The sequence below is a fragment of the Brachypodium distachyon genome, chromosome 4, assembly GCF_000005505.3.
Source record: "Brachypodium distachyon strain Bd21 chromosome 4, Brachypodium_distachyon_v3.0, whole genome shotgun sequence".
Classification (NCBI taxonomy): Eukaryota; Viridiplantae; Streptophyta; class Magnoliopsida; order Poales; family Poaceae; genus Brachypodium; species Brachypodium distachyon.
In genome coordinates, this window is record NC_016134.3 from 11,398,555 (window position 1) to 11,424,173 (window position 25,619).

At 42.7% G+C, this 25,619-nt stretch overlaps 1 protein-coding gene across 1 annotated transcript; it reads right to left on the reverse strand.

The window, feature by feature from the left end:
• Nucleotides 1-18,367: 18,367 nt before the first annotated feature.
• LOC100826784 (dirigent protein 21) lies at nt 18,368-19,147 on the reverse strand. The gene has a single exon (XM_010239180.3). It carries the CDS (start codon nt 19,044-19,046, stop codon nt 18,564-18,566), a length of 483 nt encoding a protein of 160 aa, XP_010237482.1. The 5' UTR covers nt 19,047-19,147; the 3' UTR covers nt 18,368-18,563.
• Between the last annotated feature and the right edge of the window lie 6,472 nt (nt 19,148-25,619).

Sequence of the window (25,619 nt, forward strand, 5' to 3'; positions counted from 1 at the left end):
CTCTCTCTCTCTCTGCTCCCCTCTCTTTCTGTGATTAATTAAGCTCTCTCCCAATAAAATATGTGTTGGATGTGCATGTTCCGCGGCCATCGTGCCGTGTTTGTAAATTTTTGTTTATACATGTATAAGGGCCATCGTGCCGTGTGTGTTCACATGTGGGTGTGGGTGAGTGTTTATTTGGTAATTTTTTATAAAATTTGTAAATTTTATAGCAAAGGTCATGCTGAAATTTTGTGTGATACTATATGTAACTTGATTTATGTTTGTTTATCGTGTTTTAGCTCGATGAGCCGTGCTTGGATGTATGAGGAAACAAGAAATTGCGAAGATTGGATAAGAAAACTGAAGGACTTCATTGATGTCGCCACGGAACATATGCTGAGAAAAGGGGACGACATGACATGTTGTCCGTGTAGCAATTGTCGTAACACAATGATGCTTCTGTGGAGTTGCACTTGCTACTACACGGTTTTGTGTTGGGTTATTCACGTTGGACTTGTCACGGCGAGGATGCTATTGAAGTTGAAAGCGACCCAGAAATGGAGAACATGGAGCATGATGATTCACCCGACGAACCATGCCGTGGCAAAGATCAAGAAGTTCCGCAAGGCAGGGTGGCCGAAATGCTAGATGATGTGCACTTGCGGAAACAGTTAGATGACGCAGACGATGAGATAGAGTGTCCCGTAAATTCCAGAAGCTAAGGGAGGACGCAGAGACGCCGTTCTATGAAAATGCAGGGCTGGACAAAAGTGTGCTGGAAGTAACGCTCGAACTTCTCCAAATGAAGGTAAAATATAATATCGTGGACTCGGGATTCACGGATATTTTGAGTTACCTTTCTATAGTTCTTCCTACGGGCAACATGTTGCCTAAGAGCACGTACGAAGCGAAGAAGGTTGCATGTCCCCTCGGGTTAGAGGTTTTCAGATACCATGCTTGTTCGTTGGACTGCATCATATACAAGGGTGACTACAAAGACATGCATAGCTGTCCAATATGCAAAACATCCCGATACAGGAAGAAAGACCCCAATCCTGAGGGCCTCCCGGAGGAAGAAGTGACTCGTGGTCCAGCGGCGAAGATGGTATGGTACCTCCCGTGTGGTAGCCGGCTGGAGCGTTGGTTTCAAAACGAGAAGGAGGCCAGGTGGTTCATCTTCCACGACCCGACTCAGAAGGATATCGATTCTGATGGGGTGTACGCTGGCTAGCACCGGTGGCAGGTATCATCACCGCCACCGGTGCTCGTTAGCACCTGTGGCGCAGGCTTAGTGGCGGTCCGGGTTACCGCCACCGGTGTGTAATTCGGACCGCCGCTGGTAACCTTTTTCGGAGCGGTGGCTGTTCTTGATTGAAATTGATTTATGTTGCTAAAACGTACTCTCACCGTTCCGGTATGGGCCTCTATGCATCCCTAGGTTGAAGATCTAACTAATCTAACATGAGTTTTGTATCACAAGAATTTATATGATTAGAAACTTCAAATGTTCTATTTTCTAATGGTATAATTTTTGTGATATAAGAAACATTTAAAATTAGTTAAATTTTCAACTTAGGATGCGTTGGGGGAACGGAGGTAGCATGGTGTGTTGGTACATCGAAGAGGTGATGGTCCTGCGATACTGCTGCAGCGATGACCATCATACGAGTAGGACAGCTGCATGCGTACATTCAATATGAAAACATGTAGCCGTAGAGGAAGAACAACTCCTAGCTTTCCTGATCTGTTCGTTTTTGTCACGGACTTATGTCTTTGCAACGTAATCTACTGTTGGTTTCCTTACTCCAAGTATCTAAAACTATTTCATGGATCTTGGCAGCCCCTCAATTTGTTCGTAATTCTCCACAAACGAGGCCATATTTTTGCCGTTCGTTATTTTCTTTCGTATTGTAACAGACGGTCATTTCAACAGTGCCACCTCTCATATATATTAGTGCTACGACTAAGCTTCGTCATTAAATCAAAGGTATATTTGGGATTAAACACAAATACTTTTTTACCACAATAATGGTAAATACTCGAAAGTCTATGAAAATAATTTCATCAAAAACAACCATACATAGGCACGCATATCTAGTCCTCGGAAACTCCCCTCGTCCCATCATTCTTGTCGAAATATTACATGTATCTAATCCTCATAAATTATTACGTTGCCAGGCTCAGGGCCATGGGCAATCCGGTGGAGCTCGTGGAGTTCGAGGACCAGGGACATGGGTTCTTCGTCTTTGACCCCTTCGGTGAGGCGTCGGACGAGTTGGTCCGAGTAGTCAAGCGCTTCGTGTACTACGGCCACACATCCATCTGAATTACAATTACTATCAGACCTTTTAAGAGTTTGTAGATAGTATGGAGTGCATATCACCTTTCATGATAATGGAAAATATTTCAACAGGAAAAATACTTCAAGTTTAGCCATTCAACAGTGAGAACAACATCCGTACGTATCTGTAATATATGGAGGCAGCATGTAACCAAGTACGTAGCAGAGGCCACGAAGCAAAGTGAAAGAAACTGCCATACATATGCTTGACGTGTGAGTAAGTGAGTTTGAGTTTTGACCGCTAGCTACTCCTTGCATTCATCATTTTCTTTGCAAGCTGCACACACAAATTAAAGCCATGCAAATAATCACAAGGATGCAGTGACTTGGCTAGTTGGCAAAAATGCGTGCAAGAACATATTTATATGTAGAATTCATCTTTCTCTCCATATATAAGCTTAGAGCTTCCCACTGGTTATTGATGCTCTCCACGGAAGAGATGAATATTTTCGAGCTAAAAATAATACTAGTACTTTGGATTTTGGTTCACTAGAGGAGACCAAAAGTATGTTGCAGCTTTGTCCACGAAAATTCTTTACAGTGCCCTTTTGCTAAAGACGCACGCTATCTCTGGTATCCTTCGACCGATCAATTGGCCTCAATCCGATCGCCGTGGACATGTACGTCGCTGCGCTGGGTACCAGCAATTCCGGTCAGGGACGAGTTTGGCCCATGTCATAACTGGGCCGTCGAGACCGCTCACCTGGGCCATCCGAACCTTGGCTGTACACAAGCATCATGCGTCCGGACCGTTGGCTGGACACAAGCATCCGGACCAGACTCCGCCCATGCACGGGACCTGGGATAGATCATATCGTTGTCGTCTTTTAATCTTGTCATAATTTCTGATATTTGTTCTTCTGGCACTTATCGTTCCATGTCCCATTTTACTTTGCAATTTGATAATACATGTGGCCCCTTATCCCACATGCAAGTGACACAGCGCGGGGCAGATCATCAAAGTGCAAATCGGTTTTGATCATTTACCCCATTTTACTTTACACTTTGATAATATGTCCCGTCCTCACTCACTTATATGTGGCCTCTTACCCCACATGCAAGTGAGACATGGCGGGACAAATCATCAAAGTGCAAAGCAAATCGTAACATTGCTCTCACAAAGGGTGTGGGAGCGATTTTTTTGGTCTGATTTTTGTTCACATGCTCAAGACTTAACGAATTGATTATGTTCTTCCATATGCTACTTTACCTCCATGACATTCTCACAGAGAGCATCATAACTTCTCTTTTTGTCACCATCAAGTAGGAGTAAGACCACCATCCATACCCATATAGCTCCCTTTGACAGTGATATTTGGTACACCTGTCCTGTTCATACTTGGGCATTGCTGGCGGAAAAGCTATGAGTAAGTTTCAGGTTGATATATTTGCTAGAGAGGAAAAATCAAACGACACTACGGTGGTGTTTCATGCTTTGAACACTATTTGTGAACAGAGAGACATGCACTGTGTTGGGACCTACTTAATTGGTAACAAATTCTGTCAACTTCTTTGCATGCTGCAGATGCAAACTGCATGCACTTGATCACAGGGCTGCAGAGTCTTGGGCTCTTGGCAACAGAAATTTGAAAAGTGCTTTAGCAATCAGCATGCATCTCTCGTCTATGTATCTCTATATAAGAGCTTGAGATTGTTGATTCACAGTCCATATAGGGTTCGGGGGAGATGGATATATACCACATAACAATGTGGATTTTGAATTTTCGTTAGTATAAGCTGAGATATTGGAGAAGACCAAAAGCATTGGACATCTGTTTTTTATATATTATTGGAGAAGCCCCCTGTGCAACAGTCAGGGTTGATTGGCAAGTGAACTTAATTCGTTGCCTAAATCTCTATATGTTATGCTAGTTTAACCATCCGAACTAGCATGGAAGGGAATTGTACAGGTAGAAAATCAACAAATTCAGAGGTGGGAAGCATCCGGATTTGCCGAGTCTATGCATGCAGTCGAATTGTACTAGCATAGGAATTGAATTGTACTATGAAAGGCATGCACTTTCAGTATGTACGGCTAATTAAGCAGTGCAATTTATTTTGCACTTTCATTTTGCTCCCCCGTCCTGTATCACTGCCGGGTGGACCTAAACCTCAATGTCAGTGACATAGAACATAGCATATTATCAAAGTACAAAATTAAAGTTGGACATAAGATTCAAATTGCCACAAGTTTATGGTGTTGGCTGTGAGTTATTATTGTTTCGCCAAACCATTGAAGTACAGGCCACACTATTAGGTAGTGTTTGGTTCCAGAACGAGCTGGGATGGAACGGAACGGTTCTATTCCTGTAGAAATGGAATGTATTATATATTCTAAGAACCAAACACTTGAGCCCAGTTCCACTTGGAACCAACTGATTCCTACTTTTTTGAGCAATGGAATGGTTCTATTCCAATTTTGAGGCATATTAGAGGAATACTCCCTTATGTGGAACCATATGGTTCTATTCCAATTTTGTCAGTTCTAGGAATCAAACACATGAACTATCTTAACTTTTCGAACCATTTCATTGCATTATAATGAGTTTATAATGGTACGGCCGATGGTTGATCAAGCCAATGATTTCTGAATGGCTCTTTAATTAGGTCGTTTGCCAAAGGTTGATCATACACGCACGAGCACTAGCTTATATGATACAGGATTAAACATTTAAGATGCGGTATATTTTGGATATTTTTTTGAAAAATTTCAACAAATTGTGGTGAATCTTGACCGCAATTTGAATTTGGTATGAATAATCTGAAATTTTGAGATAAATATATTTTTTACCCATTGAAACTACTAAAATTTCATTGACATTTTAAACCCTGGATGCTAGTGATTTTTGGTACACATGTCCTGTTCATACTTGGGTAATGCTGGCAGAAAAGCTATGAGCAGTTTCGAGTTGATATATTAGAGAGGAAAAATCAAACGACAATACGGTGGTGTTTCATGCTTTGAACCTTTCTATTATATGTATTTAGACGTCTTTTAGACGTAGATACATTCATATTTGTACAAATTTGAGTTACTTAATATGAGAGAGAATTTGTGAACAGAGAGACATGCACTGTGTTGGGCGGCCGCGGGCCCTACTTAATGCGTAACAGATTCTGTCAACTTCTTTGCATGCTGCAGATGCAAAATGCATGCACATGATCACAGGGCTGCAGGTCTTGGGCTCTTGGCTACAGAAATCTGAAAAGTGATTCAGCAATCAGCATGCATTTCTCATCTCGGTATCTCTATATAAGAGCTTGAGCTTGTTGATTGACAGTCCATAGGGTTCGTGGGAGATGTATATAACACTTTTTTTTTGCGGGGAGATGTATATACCACATAACAATGTGGACTTTGAATCTTTTCTTAGTAAGCTGAGATATTAGAGAAGACCAAAAGCATCTGACATCTCTGTTTATATATTATTGGAGAATGCCCCTGTGCAATAGTCAGGGTTGATTACCGTTGAATTTTCTTGCCTCAATCTTCATATTAGTAGTTTAACCATCCGAACTGGCACAAATTGTACTAGTAGCAATCGAATTGTACTAGTACAAGAAAAGAAGGGGGTGTACAACACGATCTCACAGAGAGCAGAGTAACTTCACTTTTAGTCACCATCAAGTAGGAGTAATACAACCATCCATATCCATGTAGTCCCCTTCGACAGTGATGATCAGTGTAGAATAACAGTGCAATATATCGCCAACTGCGGATGTCGTTCCTCCTCACGGATTGGCGATGACGATTGTGCTCGGCAATAGTTAGATCGCAGGAACTGATTTTTGAAATTTAAAACAAACAAAAAAAGGTTTTCCCACTCTAAAGCAAAACATGATCATCTACCGCTAAACATCACAAGCAATGATCCAAGATAGGAATAGAAACAATTATGAGATTCATGAGAGTGACTGCAATATTTTTGGTATTTTCGATTTACTTGAGAATCTAAAGCACTTAAACAAGCATTCATCAAAGACAGGGCAGAAGCAGATAATAAGAGATTGGGACAGAACATCTAAGTAGTAATTTTTATAACACAAGCAAACACCGAGAGATTAGGGAAATAGGAAGTTTTGGGATTCAGGAATAGAATGGGCTAAAAAAACAAGACTAGTACGAAATTAGTACAGACGATGATGCAATAACTCACACAAATCATGAACTACTACTTAGAAATCATCGCTTCACTCCATGGGTTTCCAACTCACACATCAATCAGGTACTGAAGCAACAAGCAGTAAATGAGATAAGGGAGAGGAACTAATCAGGATGAACTTAGGAGATGAAGCAGCACAAGTTGGAGAAAGGGAAGAAGTTGCAGGAGATTCTCGTGCATTCTAGCTTTGTACAAAATCCTGAGGTAATTATTATTGATTGGAGTAATAATATACAGTATTATAACTCATTATTATTAGAGTAGCGTGCATGACATTCGAGTTTTGACCGCTAGCTACTCTTTGGTGATTCATCATTTCTTTGCAAGCTGCATGCACACACACAAATGCCATGCAAACAATCACAAGGATGCAGTGACTTGGCTAGTTGGCAAAAAATGTGTGAAAGAGCATATTTATATGTAGAATTCATCTTTCTTTCTCTCTATATATAAGCTTAGAGCTTCCCACTGGTTGATGCATGCTCCACAAAGAGATGGATATTTTTTCGAGCTAAAAATAATACTCAGTACTTTGGATTTTGGTTCACTAAGACATTAGAGGAGACCAAAAGTATGTTGCAGCTTTGTCCACCAAAATTCTTTACGGTGCCCGTTTGCTAAGACGCACGCTCTCTGGCATCTGGCCGCAATCCGATCGCCGTGGACATGTACGTCGCTGCGACTTATTGCGGCCAGGGACGATTTTGGCCCATATCATAACTGGACCCGTGGTTCGAGCATAGACCGCTCGGCTGGGCCATATGAACGTTGGCTGGACACAAGCATCCGGCCCAGTCTCCGCCCATATTACATCAAGTTCCGTTGGGCCATATGACTGTTTTGACGAAGGGACCTGGGCCCATGTTACCGTTGCTAAGGATCGATGTGAAGCCCATTTTTTGTCTGATTTTCGTTCACATGCCCCAGATTTAACGAATTGATTATGTTGTTTCATATGCTACTTTACCTCCATGACATTCTCATAGAGGGCAGAGTAACTTCTCTTTTTGTCACCATCAAGTACGGATAAAACCACCATCCATACCCATATAGCTCCCTTTGACAGTGATTTTTGGTACACTTGTCCTGTTCATACTTGGGTAATGCTGGCATAAAAGCTATGAGCAAGTTTCAGATTGATATATTAGCTAGAGAGGAAAAATCAAACAACACTACGGTGGTGTTTCATGCTTTGAACACTATTTGTGAACTTAGACATGCACTGTGTTGGGCGGGCCCTACTTAATGGGTAACAGATTCTGTCAACTTCTTTGCATGCTGCAGATGCAAAATGCATGCAGATGATCACAGGGCTGCAGGTCTTGGGCTCTTGGCAACAGAAAGTGATTCGGAAATCAGCATGCGTCTCTCATCTCTGTATCTCTATTGATTCACAGTCCATAGGGTTCGGGGGAGATGGATATATACAACATAACAATGTGGATTTTGAATTTTTCGTTTGTATAAGCTGAGATATTGGAGAAGACCAAAAGCATCTGACATCTCTGTTTATATATTATTTGAGAAGGCCCCTGTTCAACACTGAAGTTTGATTGAAAGTTGAGTTTTGTTGCCTCAATCTTCATATGTTATACTAGTTCAACCATCCGAACTAGCGGAATTGTACTAATAGCAGTCGAATTGTACTAGTATAGAAAAAAGGAGGGTGTGTATCAGTAGAATAAGGCTAGGAATCGAATTGTACTAGGAAGAAGGTGTGCACTTCCAGTATGTACGGCTAATCAACCATTTTACTTTGCACTTTATATTAACAAAGATGTCCCATCCTGTATTCCTGTATAACTGCCGGTGGACCTAATTAAACCTCACATTTCAGTGACATAGCAGAACTTATCATATTATCAAAGTACAAAAGTAAAGTTGGACATAATATTAAAATTGCCACAGTTTATGGTGTTAGCCGTCAGTTATTATTGTTTCGCCAAACCATTCAAGTATAGGCCACACTATCACTGTCTAATGGTACGGCGATGGTTGATTGTTTTAATTTATTCGCAGATACAGATAGATCAAGCCAATGATTTCCGAATGGCTCTTCAATTAGGTCGTATGCCAAATGTCCATCATATATACTCTTTCCGTCCTGAATTAATTCAGTACGGAGGGAGTTGCATAGTTTGGCTACTGTCGCTTGGGGCGAGCGTTTCTGTTGGCCTTGCAGCTGTTGTGAAGGACTGATTATCGAGCACGTGTAGTTGTTTTGCTTCATCCGGAGGTAGCGAGAGACTGAGGTTTAGGCGAATGAATTCAGTGTGATAGCAAACTGCTCTGTTCTGGTACCCCGCAAAAAAAAAAAACTGCTCTGTTCTGGTGATAATGTCTTGGGTAGTGATTGATCGTTGTTCCACTCCAAATGAGAGATGGATAATGTTTTGGCTAAACAATAGTATGGATTTTGTTTCATTGAGACATTAGAGAAGAGACCAAAAGCTTGTTGCATTTCTGTTCATAATATATCATTTGGGTACAGCGATCGAGAGAAAAGATATATTGACGAGTGATTTACTGGTACATCGATGAGGTGCACGAAGTCGAATGTAAAAGAAGTGGCAGGATTAAAACAAGTAGCACAGGGTTGCCATCTCCGGCGTGAGTTGCTACAAGTTTGTATAGCCATGATAGGACACACAGCTTTCTTATATACCAATTCTTTATTTTCTGTTGTCCTCTCCGTGCCTTGTTGCATTTTCTTTCTTTTCTAATAAAAATCGAGCCATGCAAATCGAAGATGATTTCACGAATTGGTGACAAATACTTCAGATCCCACAAACATACTTTCAAACACCAATTCCTGAACGTCCCTTTCACGGTCCACTTGCACCACGTCGACCCCCAACTCTACCTGCCGCTGAAGAAATATACATTATTAAAAAATGAGTATCTTAGATACATTGTGAAATATATTTTCATATTATCTTGGTTTGACATTGCATATACGTTGATGATTTTTCCTATAAGCTTGTTCAAATTTTTTGAAGTTTGACAGTCAACAAAAGTTATTTTTTTTTGACAGAAACAGTCATAGGGTAGCATGCATGACATTTTAGTTTTGACTGTCAGATATATGCTCACAGTTGACTCATCATTTCTTTGCAAGCTGCACACACAAATGTACGCAAATGATCACAAGGACTTATAGCTTCCGCAAGAAACGTGTGAAAGAGCGTAGATATAGAAACGTGTGAAAGAACGTAGATATAGAATTCATCTCCATCTCTATATAAGCTTATGGCTTCCCCACTTGCTGATGCATATGCTCCACCGAAGAGATGAATATTTTTCAGCTAAAAGAATATTACCTTGTATTTTGGTTCACTAAGATATTTGAGGAAACCAAAAATACGTTGTAGCTTTGTTCATATGTTATTTGGGAATATTTCTTTTCGGACAGACAGATTCATTAGAAAGTCATTTTTGGAGCATTTGGCCGCAGCGACTACATTTTTGATAGTGTTCAACCATCTCTCTAGATATGCAGAGGACTGTTCGACTTTCCCCGGGCCAAAAGAAAGACCTATGCCAACTCTAGTGACTTGATTAAATCATTGAGATAACTCTGATTGTCTTGTATATATTTATTGTAACATTTGCCTTTATTATAATATAATATATATTGCAGTTGATGGATCATTTATTTACTATCTTTTCCTTAAAAAAGTCATTTATGTTCTTTAAAACATGATTTTCCCTGTATTGGTAGTTCAATTGATTCATCGTCTAGTTGATCTTGCCGTGCCGATTCTCGTCAAGTTCGCAGATAGCACAAGTTGTAGCAGTGGATAAAAAAAAGTCTAAGAGTTCACTAATATAATTGAGACGTGTTTGCCTCCAAGCAGTGGAGTACTCTATATTTTTAGTTCGGCACGGTCATTTACTCGTTTAGCTAGCATGGTTCATTTAGTTCGTGTTTGTCGTCACGACCATACACTCTCCACGGGCCAGATGGCTGAAGTTCGATCGTGTTTTCAAGTTTTGATTCTATTTTTGTCTATTTTACAATGCAAGGTCGTTATTCAGCTAGCACGTACGTACCACCTCACATTCTTTTTTTTTTTACCAGTACGTACCACCTCACATTCTACTGAATATACTCCAATATCAACATATGAATTACAGAAACTTTATTCTTGGCCCTTGGATTATGCCAACATAATTTCAGAAAACTAACATTGCCACATGTACAAATCGTGGATACAGTATGTAGTATGTAAATCCACTTATTGCAGAGCCAGGAATGTCAAGCAAGGCCGTCGGCCCTTCCAAACAGAGATCAACAGAGCAAACAAGAGCTCCTCACGGGTTAACGAAGACGTCGAGCTCAAGCACAGCATTAGGGTGATCAAGCCTTACAGTCTTCTACAACACATACCCTCTGGCCATCCTGAACTGTCCCGTGCCACCGACCATGGCCAGCTCCCTTACCGCGGCACCGATGTCGTCCCGGCCAACCACGGTGACCGACGAGCCCGCGTAGGAGCCCGAGGTGAGCACGAGCCCGCGTAGACGCCCGAGGTTGCCCCTCGACGCCCAGATGTACTGCCCCATGCACCGCTGTGAGAACGTCGTCGATGACGATCGTGTCGCTGAAGTGGCCCTTGGACCCGTTCAGCACTTGTACTGCTGTTGGGGATGGGCCGATTAGTACGTCGTGCATGTAGAAGTGAAGGCGTGCCGATGCCACCGCCGGGTGCGCCTCCAGGGCCAGGGCGAGGAACAGAGCGAGCAGCATGGCCTAGAGCTAGAGCTCAAGGTAGGAGAGGTAGTTAGGATAGAATCATAGAAGGGACTCTGAGGGAGGTGAGGTGAGAAGGAACTCCATGGCCGCCGAGAAAAACACAGAGCAGGGTGCTATAGAGGGAGAGAGAACCAGGAGGGAGAGAATCTTATAAGTTCTAAATTGACCATCATGTTTTTCTTACTGAGAGGGTATCGTGCAATATGAGCCGTCCTTGTGTTTATATTTGGGGGAGAGGGGTAAGACTTCTGCATTATGTGTTTTGTTTTTACGGATTAGAAAGACATACATGTTTGATGAATTGTCGGTAATAAATCTCCAAAAGAACGAAGAACAAAATATATGAAAAATATAAACCGCCCCACCACAAAATAGCACAAGTCTAGTTAACATAAGTTACGGAGTAATAATCATCCCCAAAAATCAGTAAGTTAAGATAAACAACACACAAGTACGCAAAGTCGTTTCTAACGGGGCCGGCATGAACCGGTGCCATCCCATCGCACGTTGCACACCGAGATCCGTGCACAGTCCGGACAAAAGGGGGGAAGCGGGGGAAGGAAAGGGCAGGCACGAATCTCGGGGCAGATTGTATGACGCGGATGGCGCCGTCTCCATACAAGTACTACAATTCCTTATCCAGGTAGCATCCATGACATTAATTGTTTTTATTGGCAATTAATTTCTTTGCAAGATGCACCCACGAAATGCATGCAGATCATAGGTAGAAATGCCTTAGCTAGTTGGCACTAAGGGTGTGTTTGGTTTGAGCCACAACTAGCCCCACCAATTTTTTGGCAAATTTTGGTATGACCAAATCAAGGGCATGACCAAATTTTTGGTCACTAGATGTTAATTGGATTGCAGCCATTGAAAGGCTAATTTTTTGACAAACTTTTTAGACATAAATTTTGTTTGCAACCAACTTGATACTCAAACCGTTACTGGCTTGATATTTGCTCTGATTGAATGCACATGAGGCTTACCGTTTAACAGGAGAGAACTGTATTAACCATAAAGAAAAGGAAACAGGCTTGGGCCCACCGTGATTAGAGGGCCAGCGCCACGACCACTTTTTTGGCGGAGCTTTTCTTCGCCCTGAGCTCGCCACGGATTTTGCTGGGAAAGCACGGGCATGGCCGAGACTGGGTTGGCGAGCCAAATTTTCGGTCCCTATGCAAACAACCGTCAAATATCGTGGGCTAACCAATCTTTTGGTATGGTTGGATTTGGTTGTAAACTAAACAGACCCTAAATGTGTGAAAGAGCTTAGTATATATACATCATGCATGCATCTCTCCATCTATAAGCTTGGAGCTGCAGAGTGGTTGCTTCACACTCCAAAGAAGAAATGATTATTTTCTATTCAGAAATATTTTTGTATCTTGAATCAGTGAGATATTAGAGAAGACCAAAGGTTTATAGTGTCTATATTGATATATTATTTGAGAGCTCCACTTTTAAGCTCTGAATATTGATTAACAAGTCATATATGTTCCAACGATGTATTTTGTATTGATAGACCAATGGTGCAGTAGTTGACTCCTAATGTACCCACCATCATCGAGTTTGCACGTACAGCAACTTTGCTGGATTAAATACCAAAGTTCTCTCGGTGGAAGAAAAAGATGCATTTGAGTTCTGACTGATAGCTACTGTTTTTGTTGGCAATTCATTCCTTTGCACGCTAGTCGCAAGAAATGCTTGCAGATCATGAGGGGAATATTTAGCTAGTTGGCAATAGATGGGTGAAGAGCTTGCTTAGTATACACATATCTTTCCATATCTCTATAAGCTTCGAGCTGCCCAGTGATTGATTCACACTCCAAACAATAGATTACATTTTTTCGGCTAAGAAATACCTGTGGATTTTGGTTCATATTAGAGTGGACCAAAAATATTGCGTTGTGTGCATCTTGTATATTTTTTGAGAGCTCCATTTTGTTATCCCACTCTGTTCAGTGACAAGTAATATACTCACTCCAAGTCCATAAGCGTCTCAGGTGCAGTACAATTTTATACTAACTTTGAACTAAATCTGAAACACATATTATGAATCGGAGGGTGTAGCTTATAAGATGCATAGTATACTGATAGACCAATAGGTGAGTACTTCCTAATATGGTAATTTTCATATATGTTTGTCTTAAAAAAACAGACTCCTGGCTGCTGAACTAAGTAAGATTTCTAGAAAGCAGATAAGTATAGTGAATAAAAATGGATCAGATATGAATCAGCAGGCTCAAGGTATGCCTGGAAAGCCTATCTATATCGCACAACTAATCGGCTACAGATTTCCCAAAACGGATCAACAGAATCAAGACTAAATGCAGGTCCAGCTACATATTTCCGCTAACAAGTCAAGACATACTGAAATACAAGTATTATAACTCATAATTAGGGTAGCATGCGTGACATTTGAGTTTTGACCACTATCTACTACCTGTTGATTCATCATCTCCTTGCAAGCTGCACACACAAATGCATGCAGATGATCACAAGGATGCAGTGACTTAGCCAGTTGGCAAAAAAAAGTGTGAAAGAGCATATTTGTATATAGAATTCATCCCTGTCGCTATATAATCTATCTCTATATAAGGTTAGAGCTCCCCGTGGATGCATGTTTGACAGAAGCGATTTGAGTATTTTTCAGCTAAAACAGAACAGTACTTTGGATTTTTGTTCATTAAGATATTAGAGGAAACCAAAAGTATGTTGCACAGCTCTGTTCATATATTACTTGTGAACAATTCTTGACACGCAAAGGCGTTCATTGAAAAGTCGTTTATGTTCTTACAAGGCATTGTTCGTCGATAGCGTTCCCTGCCGATCAGCCTGAGTTCGCAAATAACACAAGCTGTAGCAGTGGATAGAAAATCAAAAGTTCACAAATATTTTGGGATGTGTTTGCCTCCAAGCAGTGGAGTTCACATTTTAATTTCAATTTCAGTTTGCTGGTTTACCGCTGTAAATGCTTTCCTGTGTCGCAGTTCATTTATCGAGCTAGAGTACTCTGTTTTCCGTTCTGTCGTTTTATTTTTCGTTATGCTTTTTTAATGGAGTGCGATCACAGTTTTGCGGGCGGGTGAAGAGATCAGGAATTATAGATACTTCATATTTGAGCCTTCGAGTCCAAGATAATTTCAGAAAACAAACATTATTGACACGTACACAAATCGTGGATACAGTATGTAAACCACTTATTGCAGAGCCATGAATGCCAAGCAAATCAAGTAGGAGTAATACCACCATCCATACCCATGTAGTCCCCTTCGACAGTGATGATCACTGTAGGATAATAGTGCAATATAAAGATCAAAGATCGATTACGTCAAGGGGGGGGGGGTAAATGTGACCAATTTTAAGTTTTTTTCAAAAATGAAGACTGAAAACAGTCATAGTACTTCAAGAACAAAATTTTACTTAGCAAATTTTAGAGTTGCAGCGGAATAAAAAAAGATGAACAAGTTAAGCAGTAGCAGTGAAGACAAAAACGGTAAGAACAATTGTACTTCAACAGAAAGTATAAGATTGAGAAACGATATCACCAGAACATGAAGACACAGAGATTTGTTTTCCGAAGTTCAGATTGTTAGCACAATCCTACGTCTCTGTTGAGGGGGCTGAGTCACACAAGACTCACGGACACACAAGTCCACCCAATCCTCCTCAGTTAAGATCTAAGTCTTGCCCAGTTACTCTTGGTAGATCTTGAGGTGATCTCCGGACCTTCACAGACTGGTTGATGGCGAATCACAAGATTTGATTGCTCTTCAACACTGACTCCTAGCCGTCTAGGTGATGCCAATCACGAAGAGTAACAAGTTTCAAGTGTTCGGTTAGAGAGGGGATCCCATTCTTCACGCTCAGTTCAGCTCTAAGGGTTTTCTTAGATGTACTTCAAAACATATCCTTGGGGATCACCACCGAACCCGTTCGGGGTGGGTCGTCTTATATAGCCTTCGCCACGGCCGATCTAGCCGTTGTGACCCATTGGATAAAGTGATCCCCGAGACTCCAGCTCACACTTTATCTTTTTGTTTCACAACGGTTAGATTACGTGGTCAAAATGTAAAGCGACAAAGTTTTTCAAACACATTTGAAATCAGAGTGAAGACTTCACGCGGAAGTTTCTGTGAAGCCTGAAATGTTTCATTCTTCACTCACACAGAAAATGGTTTTCGCCTAATCTGAACATGAAGAATAGGTTTTACCTAAACCAGCTCCACACTTCAAACCCTTCTTAATACTATGGCGTTCATATACTCAAGTGAAGAAAAAGCTACGGAAAGACCTGTGAAGAAAGCTATGCTTCACATTCTTCACCGTTCTTCACTGAGTTTTTCATACTTCAAGCCAGTAGTTGTACTTCAATTTTTAGGGGTCGTCGATGCTGGTTAAACCAACTCTTCTGAGGAACTAAAACCTGAAACACTCCGTGTAACTCATTAGTTCCTCAACCATGTTGTCATCATTCATCAAAACCCATACAGGGGCAAGGTTTCCCTTTCAATATCGCCAACTGCGGATATCGTTTCTCCTCACAGGTTGACGAACGATTGTGCTCGGCAATAGTTAGATCGGATGAACTGATTTTTGGAATTTAAAACAAACAAAAGAAGGTTTTCCCACCCTAAAGCAAAACAAGATCATCTACCGCTAAACATCACAAGCAATGATCCAAGATAGGGATAGAAACAACTATGAGATTCATGAGAGTGACTGCAATATTTTTGGTATTTTCAATTTACTTGAGAATTAGTGTTTGGTTGGTGAAACGAGGTGGAATGTAATGGAACCGTTCTAGATTTGAGAGTGATTCATGCGTTTGGTTGAGAGAATATGTCAAAGTGGAACGGAACCAACTGGTTCCCACAGAAGGAATATTCCATTGTTATTCGGAACCACCTCGTTCCTCCGAAAACAAGGAATGGTTCGGTTCCACTTCTTTCTCCTCTAGCGCCTGCTCTTCTCCTCACCGCCCATGCTCTTCTCCTCCTGGTCCACCGTCTCGGCAAGATCCAGTGCGGATGCCGGAGGTCGACGACAGCGACTAGAATCCTGTCCTCCTCACCTACCGGCAGCGAGGAGCTGTTGCGCGCGATGGGGAGCGGCTGTGGGCCGCGGGGAAAAGCTGCGGCGGCGGTTCTCCTACGCGGCTTCGCCTCCCTCCTCTTCTCTCTCACGCGCTGCCCCTCTGCTATTTCATCTAGCCCGCCCCTCTGCTGTCGTGCCTCTCGATCCGCCCCTCTGTGCTTCCCTCTAGCACCACCCCCTCTACTGGATTTGTTTTTTGAGAAACCATCTGCTGGATTTGTTGCTCTGCTGGCGACGGAGAGAGGAGGTCGGCGATGGGAACATCCCAGCTAGTACCGTTGATCGATTGATGAGTAAATCTGATTAATCGGCTAAATTATTTTTTCTCCATGTGTATTTGCCTCTCTCGTCCCAATCTCTCTGTATGGATCTCCATGGCCGTGGCTGCTGTACAGGATGCTTCTTCGGTGGTAAAAAAATTGTTGATGCTGATAAATGCAAATAACATGTTGATTTTTTTATCTAATGGTTGCATCCATACTCCAGTTTACAATGGTAACCTGACCGGTGGTGATTGCATCGATGTTATCTCATTCCATCCTCCCAACCATACACAAAATGGAACCATTCCATTCCATTCCATCTCCTTAACCAAACAAGATTCATAGTCATTTCATCTTCTCAACCAAACACTTGAACCTAGTGAAATGGAATGTAATGGAATGGAACGGAACCATTCCATTCCATTCCACCCCACTCTGGAACCAAACACAGCCTAAAGCACTAAAACAAGCATTCATCAAAGACAGGGGCAGAAGCAGATAATAAGAGATTGGGACAGAACATCTAAGTAGTAATTTTTATAACACAAGCAAACGCCGAGAGATTAGGGAAATAGGAAGTTTTGGGATTCAGGAATAGAATGGGCTAAAAAAACAAGACTAGTACGAAATTAGTACAGGCGATGATGCAATAGTTCACACAAATCATGAACTACTGCTAAGACAAAATCATCACTTCACTCCATGGGTTTCCAACTCACACATCAATCAGGTACTGAAGCAACAAGCAGTAAATAAGATAAGGGAGAGGAACTAATCAGGATGAACTTAGGAGATGAAGCAGCACAAGTTGGAGAAAGGGAAGAAGTTGCAGGAGATTCTTGTGCATACTAGCTTTGTACAAAATCCGAGTATTGATGGGAGTAATAATATACAGTATTATAACTCATTATTAGAGTAGCGTGCATGACATTCGAGTTTTGACCGCTAGCTACTCTTTGTTGATTCATCATTTCTTTGCAAACTGCATGCACACACAGATGCCAGGCAAACAATCACAAGGATGCAGTGACTTAGCTAGTTGGCAAAAAATGTGTGAAAGAGCATATTTATACATATAATTCACCTGTTCCCTAGCTTAGCTAGAGCTTCCCACTGGTTGATGCATGCTCCACAGAAGAGATTTGAATATTTTCCAGCTAAAAGAATACTAGTAGTAGTTCGGATTTTTGTTCACTAAGATATAAGAGGAAACCAAAAGTATCTTGCACCTTTGTGCATATGTTATTTGGGAATAACTTTTGAAATACAATATCGCACATTGCAAAATCGTTTACGTTCTTAAAAGGCATGGTTTATGGATAGACCAATTGATTTTGGGTCTAGATTTGATCATGCCGTGTCGATCATCGTCAGGTTCGCAAATAGCACAGTCTGTAGCATTGGATAAAAATCAAGAGTTCACTAATATGTTGAGACGTGTTTGCTTCCAAGCGGTGGAGTTTACGTTTTCTTTTAGTATCTTTTTTCTTTCGGTAACAAAAGTTCTTCCATGTATCTCTAGATCTGTCACCCACTCGCCTGCGTGGCTCTCATACCGTGCCCTCTTGTTATCTCGGTACTGTAACTGAGCTGATGATGACACGGTCATTTAGCTAAGATGGTCATTCGTGTCGTCGACATGATAACACGGTCTCCATGGGCCATGGCTGAAGTTCGTGTTTCCAAGCTTTTTCTCTCTTTAATCTATTGCAATGCAGGGTCATTTAGCTACTTCTTCGCAGAAAAGATTCATTTAGCTACCACGTACCACCACACATTCTGCTGAATATACTGAGGAATTACAGAAACTTTTTATTTTTGGCCCTTGGGTTCCAACATAATTTCAGAAAACAAACGTTATTGCCACATATACAAATCGTGGCGACAGTATGTAATCCACTTATTGCAGAGCCAGGAATGTAAGCAAAGCAGCCCTTTCCAAACAGAGCAACAAGAAATTCTCACGGGTTGACGAACACGTCGAGCTCAAGCACGGCATTAGGGTGATCAAGCCTTACAGTCTTCCACAACACATACCCTCTGGCCATCCTAAACTGTCCTGTGCCGCCGACCACGGCAAGCTCCCTCACCGCTGCGCCGATGTCGTCCCGGCCAACCACGGTGACCGACGAGCCCGCGTAGGCGCCGGAGGTGAGCACGACGTCCATGGTGACCAGCAGCTCCGGGTTGCCCCTCGACGCCCAGATGTACTGCCCCTGCGCGCGCCCCACCAATGCCGATGACGGCGAGTCGCTGGCCGTGAGAACGTCGTCGATCACGATCGTGTCGCCGAAGTGGCCCTTGGGCCCGTTCAGCACTTGCACTGCTGTTGGGGATGCGCCGGTTAGGACGTCGTGCATGTAGAAGTGCAGGTGCGCCGATGCCGCCGATGCCGGCGCCGGGTGCGCCGCCATGGCCAGAGCCAGGAACAGAGCGAGCAGCATGGCTAAGAGGTCTATCAGAGCCCCTGAGCTCAAGGTAGAAGAAGTAGTGTGTGATGAAGTCTGAACGATGTGTTATTTCTGCTGGCTGCGTCTGCATATGCTAATCGGGTATATATACACACGCAAACGGAGGTTACAATTGTGGACTGTGAATGACCATCTGATGGTGGGTCGCCTTCAAAATTAATCCTAATGTTGATGGTGGGTCGCCTTCTGAATTAATCTGACAGGCAATATGTTGTGTTCCTCCAGCTGTATAGATCGTGCATGCATGGTCCCTTGTGTAATGGTGTGTGTGTGAGTGTGATATATGTGCCCCCACTGCAGATCGATCCAGATCTATGAACAGTAATGTCCACGCTAGCTGGCTACCGTGCAACCAACATCATGCAGAGATAATTTTGCTGCAGCATGTGACCCATATTCGGATCTCCCACAACTAATTGTGTCTTTGCAGCAACGGAAGAGGAACTCTCCCGGCCGGCCTCCGCATCCAGAAATGCACACAGTGACAGAACAATTGTGAATAATAGTGATGTATTGCCGGTGGATACTTATCGATGCTGTAGGTTTACACTTGCATATTGTTATTCTTTTCATGCCATTGTTGGCATGGCAGCTTTGCAATCAAATCTCAGAGTTCTTGTTTGTCTTCATATATACTGGTGCACAGATCCAAGGAGCGACAATGGCATTTATGCATAGCACCATAAGCATGATCTGCCCCAAAGAAAAACAAAACAAAAAATAACACCAATCGCTCATGCTAATATGGTGACCTGATGAATTCTTCGGTACGAGTACCAGAGTATTTGTATATATATGCACATAGCATTTGGGAGTACTTTCACTATCCCCATACAAATATATGGAGGTCCCAACTATCATCAAGGATGCATTGAGATATTGGAGTAAACCAACAAATAATGTGTTTTAGTTGACCAAGTTTGTAAGGCAAGAATGATTGCACTCTGTGTTTTTATTCTTGAGAAATGATGTTCGATGGTCATTTGCCTATAGACTTTGTGGTGTCATCTTTCTTTTAACTTTTGGAGTCGCTATCAATGTCGATAAAACAAAATATTGTGAGACCCAGTAGCTTGATGTTTTTGGTGAGAGTAGTTCAATGTTGCCATGTTTATTTAAAGGCTAGGCCATGGAATATTTATTAGGCTCACCAAAGGGAGAAGGTGCGTACAAATTGTTAAATAATACGATTTTTTTAATCATTTTCGAAAATAATACGGGTTTTTTAAAAATTTCAGGAATAATACGGCCTCGGCCTAACCCAGGCCGATTAGGCCCAGTCGGCCTGGCCGAAGCTGATTAGGCCCGGTCGGCCTGGCCCAGGCCGAATGGAGGCGGGCATTTTCGGTGCCGGCCGACTAGCGCCTCAGTTGGCCTAGCCCAGGCCGACTGGCCTTTCGGCTTAGCCGTGGCCGACTGGAGCCGACAGGGGCGCGGGCCCTCTTCCTTTCCCTTTTTCTTTATTCCTCCTCTCCTTCCCTTCTTCCTCCCCAGCCTGAGCAGCCCAGCGCCCAGCTCCTGCTTGCCCGTTCCCTTCTGTTCTTCTTCTCCTCTTCTTCTTCCTCAAAAATGACCCAATTTCTAGCCAAAATTAGTGAGTTTTGTTCCCGTTTAACCCACAAAACTGCATCCCCTTGCTATTTAGCACCCAATGACACCTTGATCTACTGTTTTCGTAAAACATGTAGAGCCAATTTCGTATTGCTAAGTTGGGGCAATGGCGGTGGTTTGGAGGAGTTTGGAGGTGGTGGTGGTGCTCATCCGGTAACTGTGAGGCTGCTCGAGGTTGGTGTTCACACGCTTCAAGGGTAAATCCCAATCTCTCACATATTTATCCTAGCTTTATCCTATAATGTATATGTTTATGAGGATACGTGTGTATGTATATATAGAAGTATGTTTTAGCGTTTGGTAGTGCTCATTATTTTGGACAACGGTTAATGTCGTATTGCTTAGTATTTGATGCGTCTAAATATTATGGCCAATAGTAATATGTTTTGATAGACTAGATTTTTTTTATGCTGTACTATTTAGTATTTGACGCATATTAATATTTTAAATCTGTCGTACTGCTTAGTATTTGACGCGTCTAAATAGTATGGCTGGTAGTAATAGGTTTTGATAGGCTAGATTTTATTTATGACGTACTGTTTAGTATTTGACGCTAATCTGTCGTATTGTTTAGTATTTGACGCGTATTAATATTTTTAATATGCCGTACTGCTTAGTATTTGACGCGTCTTAATATTTTTATATGCCATACTGCTTAGTATTTGACGCGTCTAAACATTTTTTTAGGCATCAGAGATGTCCGGTGTAGTGAAGTTTGTTTTTTACTACGGTTCCGGTACTGTCTTAACAACTGAGCACAGAGCTGATCTGAGTCAGTTTAAGTATGTGGAGTTGGATCTAACGGCCCCTCAAACATGGACGTTTAGTCAGTTGCAGGAATGATTGGTAGGATGTTTAGCGCTCAATCCTGAAACATACACCGTCCGTGTGCAAGCATTGTGGACCAAGTCAAATTCAAATATTTTCTAGGTTTTGAGGCCGATAGACCGGACATCAAAGTGGGTGCGCTGGTTAGAAAATTGCGAGAAAAGGGGAACTACACCTGTCGCCTTAATCCAGGTTGTCGCTCATGAGACCAATCCAGCTGAAAGCGAGGGTGAATCAAGTTATGACTTGTCCAATGCAAACTCTGTGTCGAATGCTGGAGGTGGTGGTCATGAATCAGGCTAGAGCTCCGAGGCAGTAGGAGAGGATGAGTACACTGGCGAGGCAGATGCGGACGAAGAAGATGGTCACTTGCAGAACCAGATGGAGGATGAAGATATAGATGGTCGTAGTTCTTATGACGATGAGTCTCATGAGTCGGACAAAGAGGAGGTGCCGATTCCTGAATCATGGAATCAGGACTTCTCTTCAGCTATGACCGTGAACAATGGGCACGACTCTGCATGGCAATATCATCAGAACAACATTGCGAAGGGTGCCAGATTTCCTGACAACAAACATCTGCAGGATGCAATAATTGCTTGGGCAATGTCCACGCAAAGGGTTTTCAAAACAAGAGTCTCTTCACAAAAATATGTGACAATGGAGTGCGAACAAATAAATTGTCCCACGAGGGTGCATGGCTATGTTCCTAAGTATGACACAGATTGGGTTGTGAGTGACTAGGTGTTGCACACATGTGTCATTCCCAATATCCCTCAAGACCATCGTAACCTCTCGTCGATGCTTCTTGCTCGGTTGCTTTACACGGAGATAGTGGAGAGCAAAACAATGGAAGTGAAGGCCATCATGCATAAGGTTAGGATAAGGTTTAAGTACAACATTTCGTATGGAAAGGCTTGGAGGGCTAAGCAGAGGGCTCTTGAGGAAAGATTTGGTTCGTTTTTCGACTCGTACGACTCTGTTGTCCGCCTCCTCCATACACTACAAGCCCTTAATCCAGGCACCTATGTCGAGATCCAACACTTCCTGCACCCAGAGTATCCAACTGTGAGGGTGCTGCATCGACTATTCTTCACTTTCGGTGTATGCGTCCAAGTTTTCAATCATTGTCGACCAGTGATATGCGTAGATGGTACTTTTCTCACTGGCAAATACAGGGGGCAAATCTTGACCGCCATTGGTCAAGACGGCAACAATCAAATCGTTCCGCTCGCATTTGCTTTCGTGGAGGGTGAGAACATTGAAAGTTGGTTATGGTTTTTCAGGCAGGTCAAGAGAGCAGTTGTGCATAATAAGCCAAATGTGTGCATCCTTCATGACAGACATGCAGGCATTCTCAGTGCGATAAGGACACTGACAAACCCTGGGCCTGATGAACAAACTCCATGGCAGGACATGCAGAGTCGTTGGTGCATGCGGCATTTGGGGGCCAACTTCTTCTCGCAATTCAGGAACAAGTCGCTTATGAATCTATTCAAGAAACTCTGCAAACAGAACCAACAATGGAAGTACACTAGGATACGTGGTTATCTTGATGAGTTCACGAAGAAACATGTTATGGAGAGGAGAGAGGCACGAGCCACAGCGGTAGCAGCACATGTAACAGCAGTGGCTGCACAGACAGCAGTTGGAACAGGACCAGCTGAGGAAGAACCTGTTGGGGTTTGTGACTTGCCAGGGTTTGACCCACCCGGCACTAGGAGAAGGGTTGGGAGGCAGATTAAAAACTTTCAGTAGTGGATAGAGCACGAGCCTCTGGAGCGGTGGTCTTTGCTGCACGACACACATGGCGCTAGGTACGACGTCATGACTACTAACCTGGCAGAAACATACAACTTTGTCCTAAGGGGAAATAGGGCTTTACCACTTACAGCAATCGTCGAGGGTATTTTCCATGGCTCGGTGAAGTATTTCAAAGATAGGCGCCAGAGAGCTGAAATGCATATCATGAACAACCCAAATACACGGTACTGTGAAAAGATTATGAAGTACATGGATGAGAAGATGGAAAAAGCTAGGTCTCATACTGTCGTCGCCATCGGTAATCAAGAACACAGGTTTGAGGTGCCCTTGCCAACTGACAAGTTCGGTTGTGGAAATGAATTGAGGACACAGGAGGTGAAGATTGGAAATGAAGCGTGGCCAACGTGTGAGTGCACCTGCAACAAACCAAAGTTGCTTCACCTACCTTGCTCATATGTACTTGCTGCTTGCGGGCAGCTAGGGATGGACGCAATCTCATTTGTGTCTCCCTATTACCTGAAAGAGTCTGTGCTTAGCACATGGACGGATGAGATGCTAGGGTTTCGTGCAATGGGCAATTTCAATAAGGTAACCCCTAGTGAAAGGCGGTACATCCCTGACCCCGGGCTACTGTGGACAGGCACAGGCAGACGCCCGTCCAGGCGCATCCGAAATGATATGGATGAATCTGAAACCGAAGGACCTTCACGACAATGTTTTCTATGCAACCATTTTGGCCATAAGGACACTTATTGTCCAACTTTCGGTACTAGCGGAGCTACTGCCCGTGGAAGAGGGAGACGTGGACGACGAGGGAGAGGAAGAAACTAGACTATGGCCTTAATATGTACTATGTGTTAATTTGTACTGTATGTTTTAATTTGTACTCTATGTGGAACTATGTTATAATTTGTACTCTATGTGGAACTGTGTTTTAATTTGTACTATATGTGAAACTATGTGTTAATTTGTACTCTATTTTTTAATTTGTACTCTATGTGGAACTAAGTTTTAATTTGTACTCTATGTGAAACTATGTGTTAATTTGTGTCCTATGTTTTAATTTGTATTCTATGTGGAACTATGTGTTAATTTGTACTCTTTGTTCAACTATGTTTTAATATGTACTCTCAGTTTAACTATGCTTAACTTTGTATTGTATGTCTAACTATGTTTATAAATGTTGCAGGTACAAAATGGAGAGAGTATCATTGCTATCTCCGGAAATTAAGAGTAAGCATTGGGCTGCTCGATTGGTGGCGCATCCTGGGAGTGTCGAGCTTCTTGTCACGCGCACTCCTAAGGAAAATTGGATGATGCACCCTGCCTGGATTCAGCGGTATTTATTCATTCATCCCTTGCATGTTCATTTTATTTATTCAACCCTTGCATTGTCCATTTTATTTATTCATCCCTTACATGTCCATTTTATTTATGCAGTTTGAAGTGGGCTGACCTTTTACCTTTCGCACGACTTGTTGAGGCAGCTCGTGCAGAAATGGTAGAGGGCGAACGACAAGGCTTCAACTCTACACGGCCTACAAATTGACCACTCGTTGTTGAGCTGCTTAGTGGACAGATGGAGGTCCGAGACACACACGTTTCACTTTCGCTGGGGAGAGATGGCTCATACTCTCCAGGATGTGTCGATGTTGCTGGGACTACCATTGGTGGGTGATCCCATAGGACCGTTGCAGGCACCAGCTGATTGGCAGGAGGGTATGGCACTACGTTTTCAAGCTGGGCCACTCACCTCGAAGGCTCACAGACCTAAGCTAGATTGGTTGCTCAATTACCAGGTTAGATCGATGTGTTTTAAGTTAATATATCTAAGAGCGTACCTCTTATACTTGCATGGGTTTACTAACACTTGGTTTTTGTTGCATGCAGATTCAGAAGTTTGGGTATCCAGAGACCCAAATGACTGAGCCTCAGATCACTCGGAGCCTTGAGGCATATATAATGTGGCTTCTCGGGAAGGTGATGTTCACCGAGAACCATGTCACCACCATTAGCACGCACTACATCCCTATTGTAGTGGAGATCGCGAATGCAACTTGTGGTGACGACATCACACAGAGGAGTTGGGGTTCGGCTGTCTTAGTGGCTACGTACCGAGGTATGTGCAACGCTTGCCAGCTTGCGTCGCCCAAATCAGCCCTGCTTGGATGTCCTTTATTGTTGCAGCTGTGGTCATGGGAGAGGTTTTCTATCAGCCGACCAGACGTTACGGGTGATCACCCTAACCCTGAACAGGAGTTGTTTGACTTAGAACACATCGACCTGCCTACTTTCGCGACAATTTAGACACGTAACAAGGTATGTCGAATGTAAAATTTATAC